The 6,384-nt window shown below is 34.2% G+C and overlaps 1 protein-coding gene across 1 annotated transcript in view; it reads right to left on the reverse strand.

Annotated features, from left to right (window-relative positions):
• Nucleotides 1–6,384, reverse strand: part of LOC107688625 (centriolin-like) — a 28,385-nt gene that overhangs the window by 19,017 nt on the left and 2,984 nt on the right. Inside the window, exons 5-12 of the mRNA XM_016486339.1 lie at nucleotides 5,944–6,130; nucleotides 5,670–5,863; nucleotides 4,825–4,881; nucleotides 4,300–4,338; nucleotides 3,875–3,994; nucleotides 2,852–3,041; nucleotides 2,389–2,498; nucleotides 2,079–2,273 (exon numbers count right to left, since the gene is read on the reverse strand). Of these exons, the coding sequence (XP_016341825.1) occupies nucleotides 2,079–2,273; nucleotides 2,389–2,498; nucleotides 2,852–3,041; nucleotides 3,875–3,994; nucleotides 4,300–4,338; nucleotides 4,825–4,881; nucleotides 5,670–5,863; nucleotides 5,944–6,130 (1,092 nt within the window). The remainder of the gene's footprint in view (nucleotides 1–2,078; nucleotides 2,274–2,388; nucleotides 2,499–2,851; nucleotides 3,042–3,874; nucleotides 3,995–4,299; nucleotides 4,339–4,824; nucleotides 4,882–5,669; nucleotides 5,864–5,943; nucleotides 6,131–6,384) is intronic.

The raw sequence follows: 6,384 nt of genomic DNA on the forward strand, positions 1-6,384 counted from the left end.
CCCTCCTCTCAACTCTCTTTGAATCAACACAGGAAACTTTCGGCAGCCTCAGCCAATCAGTGTCTGTGTCTGTGGCCGGGTGGGAGTAGGCTCCACCCACAGCATCAACAGATTTCCCAGGATAGAAGTTCTCTCTTCTTTCTTAAAGAGACAAGAGCCTCATTTTATATGCCTGCAACTCGTTGCTGAGCATCATGGGTTAGTGATGATTAATTCCGTAGAGAACCTAATCTTATTATACACCTTTGTTGTTAGGGAGGTTCCACAACACATCAGTTGTTTTGCACTAATTTTGTCCTACACTGTTTGTATGCCAAACATTTTCTTTAACAGAAAACTGGAAGACATGCACTTTGTTGTTATAAAACATAAATAAACTAAGGATCTAACATCTGAATAGTTCTGAGGCTTACGGCAAAAACACAACATACACAGACAATAAACCATTTTATACTCATGGAAATTATTTTGTGGCATTTGCAGATGTTGCCGAAGGCATAGCGCGAACCTTTAAGAGTGATCACGCATGGGTGTAAACAGTAACATGTTGCAGAAATATGTAACTGTTATTTCTGTAGGGAACAGGTTCTTGCCTATATCTATTAATTTGTGACCCTGGACCACAAAACCAATTCAATTTTTTGAATAAATAAGCTTTCCATGATGTATGGTTTGTTAGGAAAGGACAATATTTGGCCGAGATATAACTATTTGAAAATCTGGAATCTGAGGGTGCAAAAAAATCAAAATATTGAGAAAATCACCTTTAAAGTTGTCCAAATGAAGTTCTTAGCAATGCATATTACTAATCAAAAATTAAGTTTTGATATATTTACGGTAGGACATTTACAAAATATCTTCATGGAACATGATCTTTACTTTATATCTTAATGATTTTTGGCATAAAAGAAAAATTGATAATTTTGACACGTACAATGTTTTTTTTGGCTATTGCTATAAATATACCCCAGCGACTTAAGACTGGTTTTGTGGTCCAGGGTCACATATTTCAATGTGAATGTATTTCAAAACATTAATTGTACAATGCAATATTTGTTCTAAGCATATTTATCAATAAGATTTTATATTGGTGAAATAGCAAATATAGACAATGTGTAATTGTACATTAGTTAAATTCTATTTTAATTCTTTAAAGTTGTCTGGCAACCGTAAACAGCCTACACTTTAAAACTATTAGTAATTTTAACAGAAATAGAAAAATGCTACAGTAAAACCTGTTAATTGTTGTAACTAATATTTCTCACCATATATTAGATTTACATACATGCGATCTTTAAAATGTCTTTTGCAAGCAAAAAAGTATGAATTACATCAATAAAAAAATGTCTATATTATAAATAGACTTGACATTTACACTACCATTAAAAAGCTTGGGGTTCTTAAGATTATTAAATGTTTTTGAATAAACTCTCTTATGCTCACCAAGGCTGCATTTATTTAAGTCAAAAATATAGTAACAACAATAATATTATGCAACGTATATAAAAAGAAATATTTTGTGACAAGGTAAAAGTCTTTACCATCACTTTTAATCAATTTAATGCATCCTTGCTGAATAAAAGTATTAATGTCTGAACATATTTTATTTTGTTTAATTAATGTTATTCATGTATTTGCATTTATACCCTGCTGCTATTTGTCTTTGTGTAAGTTAATTAGCCATTGTTTTAAAAAGGGCCATGAAAATAGTTGGGGTGTTTTATCTAAACTGTTTACCGTACAAAGCAGATTTATATATATATTAAGTATGTTGGTATATTAACACTATATCAGTTCATGAATCATGATACTGAACATTGATGAACTATAAAATAAAATATTTTTTACAGTGAATTTCTAGCGACCACAGCTTTTTATACTGTAAATTTAACAGGATGTTTTACAATGTTCAGTTAAGGCTAATAAATTGCATTACTAAGAATGTTTTTTTTTTCAATTATTATTATAAAACATTTATTTATTGAACAATTGGTGTCTTTTTGCCACTGTGTTATGCAAAATAATAATCCTCAAGAGGATTATTTTCATGAGGTTGTGCAGACATGAGTGTTACTGACATGTCTGGGGTCACTGGGATCCAGGCTGTGCAGTAGATTTTGTAGCTGGTCCATTTCATCCTGGGCTTGAATCCTCTCAGCATTCAATCTGTCCAGCTGCCTCGCCATAGCCTCCATCTCTCCTCTCATCTCTCCCAGCCTCTGTATCCTCCTCTGAAGCTCCTGCCTGAGCTGCTCCTTCTCAGCCTCACAGATCTATGTGCAAATCAACAAACTAAGTAATTCAAAAATGAATCTGAATATGGACTCTGCCATCAAGTTTTCAAAAACAGAGCCATTCACAGAAGATGTTTAAAGGGGAACATCTCACTCGTCTCTGAGAAGCTGTCTCCTCTAGCTGCCGGAGCTCTTCACTGGCTTTAAAGATCTGCTGTTCTTTTGCCTCAATTTCTTTATGTAACTGCTGTAATCGCTCCTCAGCTAAAAACAAAACACAAACAGTGGCCCTATAAAAAGGGAAAATGTCCTCCATCGTTCATTTGCAGATGCCATATGGATGGATTTATTTATTTATTTGTGGGGTTACTGTACAGAATCAAGAAATTAGGTCATGAACAGTCATTTCAGTTTTATTTGAAGGTATTATTGTATATACAGTATGCACAAGCAAGGTGATTCTATGCAACGTAGACCCAAACCTGAGCAGCAGTGCAGATAATAAGACAAAAAACAACAAATTGTTACGAGTAAAAATGGAACAGCACGTGTAACATACAAATGTTATTTCACTTAACAATTTAGAGCTTTTATTATAATGTGAGAACACAGTGTACCTCTAAGCTGAGCATGTCTGGACATGTCATGTTCTCCTGGGCCGTCTGTCTCAGTCAGGTCTGCTGAGGAGGCCTTCTGCTGGTCTTGTGCACCCATGCTATCCGTCTCCAATGGGAATGTGATGTTCCTTTTCTGACGAGACTTTCCTATGTATGGACTCTCGCTAGAAAGGTTCTCTAACCCCACCTCCTGAGCAACAATGAGAATAATCTTCATAAAATACAATATAATCCTACCATACACAAATCAGCATTGTGTGATATAGTTCTTCAATGGTCATTCTCAGATAATTGTCTATAAAGAAATCCACTAATATATAAAATATATTGTTGTTATTAGGACTGAAGTCATCTGGAGCTTTTGTATTGCAGAATTCATCAAAATCATCAAAGATCAAATATGAAATGTCACCTATGAATGAATCAGCATGTAACACCCTGTTAAAACCTCACAATGACCAATAATCCTATTATTATTTAAAAAAAATTGTTTTCTTTGCTTAAAAGTTGAACTAAATTAATTAAAACTTCATACACTACATTTTGAATGAAAAAAGACAAGATGCATGACCGTTCAAAAGTTTGAGGTTGGTAAGATTTATATATGATAATAATCAGAAATGTTTTCTGAGCAGCAAATCAGCATATTAGAATGATTTCTGAAGGATCATGTGACACTGAAGACTGCAATAATGATGCTGAAAATTCAGCATCAGAAATAAATTACATTTAAAATATTTTAAAATAGAAAACTATTATATAGCTCACTATTATACTATATTTTAAATTGTAATAATATTTCACAATATTACTGTTTTTACTGTATTTTTGAGCAAATAAATGCAGCCTTGGTGAGCATAAGAGACTTCAATCCTAAACTTTGGAACAGTAGCATAAATTTAGAGACCAATTTAAAAAAAAAAGGGGAAAAAGATTTTATATATATATATATATATCACAATGAATTAACTATTTTTATCTATCCAAAGCTCTAGATATTAATAAACCAAAACAAATACGTACAGGATCTGGATAAAATGGAAGAGGTTCAAACTTGGCATCAATTTTGTGGAAAGCCAACTCCTGCTCAAGCTCATAGTGTTTCTGACAGGCCCGGGTCAACTCCACTGTTTTCTGCTTCAGCTGTGTAATGAGGAAGAGCTCATTTAAACACAACACTTTACATACCACCAGAAAACACATCAGCCACACTTCACTACAAACTTTAAGGATACATGTTCTACAAAACTTTTACACTCATGGAAATACACAGAGCAATGAATGATATTTCCATTAACATAGAATGCATACATGCAGAAACCTCAGAAACATGCTAAAGAACATAGCAATACCATACCGTCAACATCGCTCTCTAAAGCGAACACCTGAGAGGACAGGAGAACATAATGTTGACATCATACAGTGATTGGTGGGGCACATGTGATTACCTGACAGAGAGAATCCAGCAAAGGAGCTTGATGTAGAGGCTGAGATTGAAGCAGGAATGAAGAGAAGAGGCGTGCAAAGAGTTTACGTAAAAGCACAGGAGTGAAAGATACATCAACTCAACAGGGAAAAGAAAAGTTTAAAGGATAGAAAATGTAGCTTTGCCATTAAAGGAATTAATTATATTTTACAACATATTCAGATAGAATATAGTTTTTTTTATTTTAGTTATATTTCACAATATTCCTGTTTTACTGTATTTTTGGTCAAATAAATGCTGCCTCTTAGTATATGTCTGTCATCTAATTTGAAAATTGTTTTAAATTAAAAACAAACAAACAAACAAATAAATAAATATACTGTGCAGTGCAGTGAAGCAATTAGCATAAAATTAATGTTCTAATAGTTGAAACAGTTTCTGTTCTCTTTTTCCAAATGCAAACTCTCAGAGATGTTCTGTTCAGTTAAACAGATGGAAACACACACACACACACACAAAACAATTTTCAACACTGTTCACAAAGTACCTTTAGAGCAGGTGACAAAAGCATGGAGTAAGAAGAGAGAGCTGAACAGGAAATTGTCTAGAAAAGACAGGAAAAGGAAATTTGGAAAATGAATATCTGTGCTCACTATGAGTGCATTTTGAGTTTGCAATAAGGAAATTAAAGATTAAAGTCAACGTCATTATTTGCACTAACATTATTTCCATCACAAGTCAGGATGTTTCAGATATAGAGCAAGTTATTAAATTCTGATTAAGAATTAAGAGAATATTTTATTTTTGGTCTTTGGATCAATATGCAGTGATGAACTGTGCATAACAGCATCAGGACAATGTAAGGCAAGACACCGCAAGTGGACAGGGATAATATTTTAACTTATAGATATCACCATACTTCCTCAGTTGATTAATCACAGTATATTAAGACAATTGTTTTTTTTTTTTTATTACAACTATTCTGGAATGTTATGTGAATATACAACTGAGGCATTATCTAATTAAATAAGCATATTATCTGGTACATGTAAGTACTTTGAAGTGGGACTTTTTGGCTCAATTCAGGAGAAAAAAAATAATTTGAGAAAACAGCTTTTAAAGAAATGTATAGTAATTGTAATTTTTCTTTCCACTAGTCTGAAAGAACTCGTCACTGAAGGCAAAACAGCCCAAAATCTCAAAACTGACCAGCGTATGTAAAAAGTAATGGTTTCCCTGTAGTATCTTGCCTTAGGAAAACATATAATTAAAAAATAAAAGTACAATATTTCATTTTAAGGTTTTGTTAGTGGTGCTTCTTAAGGAAATGCTCTGAAATTAAACTATATCTATTCTCACTGGGGTTGATGACAGTGAAGACTCATCACCCACCAGATCAGATTTGGTGTCCAGTTCTCTCCGGAGTTCCTCACGGCTCTGCTGTTGCTCCTGATGCTGTTGCCTCAGGTTTTGATTGAGCGTTTCCTGCCGCTCTAGTTCTTCCAGTGCTGTGGTCCGCTCTCTCTGAAGCTGTGCAATCTCTTCAGTTCTCAGCTCCAGCTCTTGCTCCAAACGCTCCACTTCCTCTATAAGGACAGCACAAAAGGGTTCAGATTATAACAGCACATATGAAGATAAAATAAATGTGGAAGATGAGATGGCGTACCCATGTGAAAGCGCTGATGTGCTTGCTCTCTTTCCTGTGGACTGATTGGTTGTCCATCCAATATTTCCAGTGACCTCAGATGGAAGATTAGGAAGAGGTGATAATGGGGCAGGCTGGAGATGGGGTTTTCTGCTAATGTCAGACATGTCAGGTTCTTCAGGGGCTTCAGTTTAGTTATCTCATGAAGCTAGGTCACAAAGGTAGAGAATGTTGCAAGTAGCATAAATGTGTATGAACAAAAATTGAACATCAGTGATTTACTTTTAATATGAAATATATGACATTAAAGGAACAGTTCATCCAAAACTGAAAATTCTGTCATTATTTACTCACCTCCAAACCTGTATGACTTACTTTCTTCTGTCGAACACAAAAGAAGATATTTTGAAGATTGTTGGTAACCAAACAGTGTTGGTGCCTCTTGACATCCATTGAAGAAAA

The sequence above is a fragment of the Sinocyclocheilus anshuiensis genome, unplaced genomic scaffold (assembly GCF_001515605.1).
Source record: "Sinocyclocheilus anshuiensis isolate Anshui unplaced genomic scaffold, SAMN03320099.WGS_v1.1 scaffold805, whole genome shotgun sequence".
NCBI classification, from domain to species: domain Eukaryota; kingdom Metazoa; phylum Chordata; class Actinopteri; order Cypriniformes; family Cyprinidae; genus Sinocyclocheilus; species Sinocyclocheilus anshuiensis.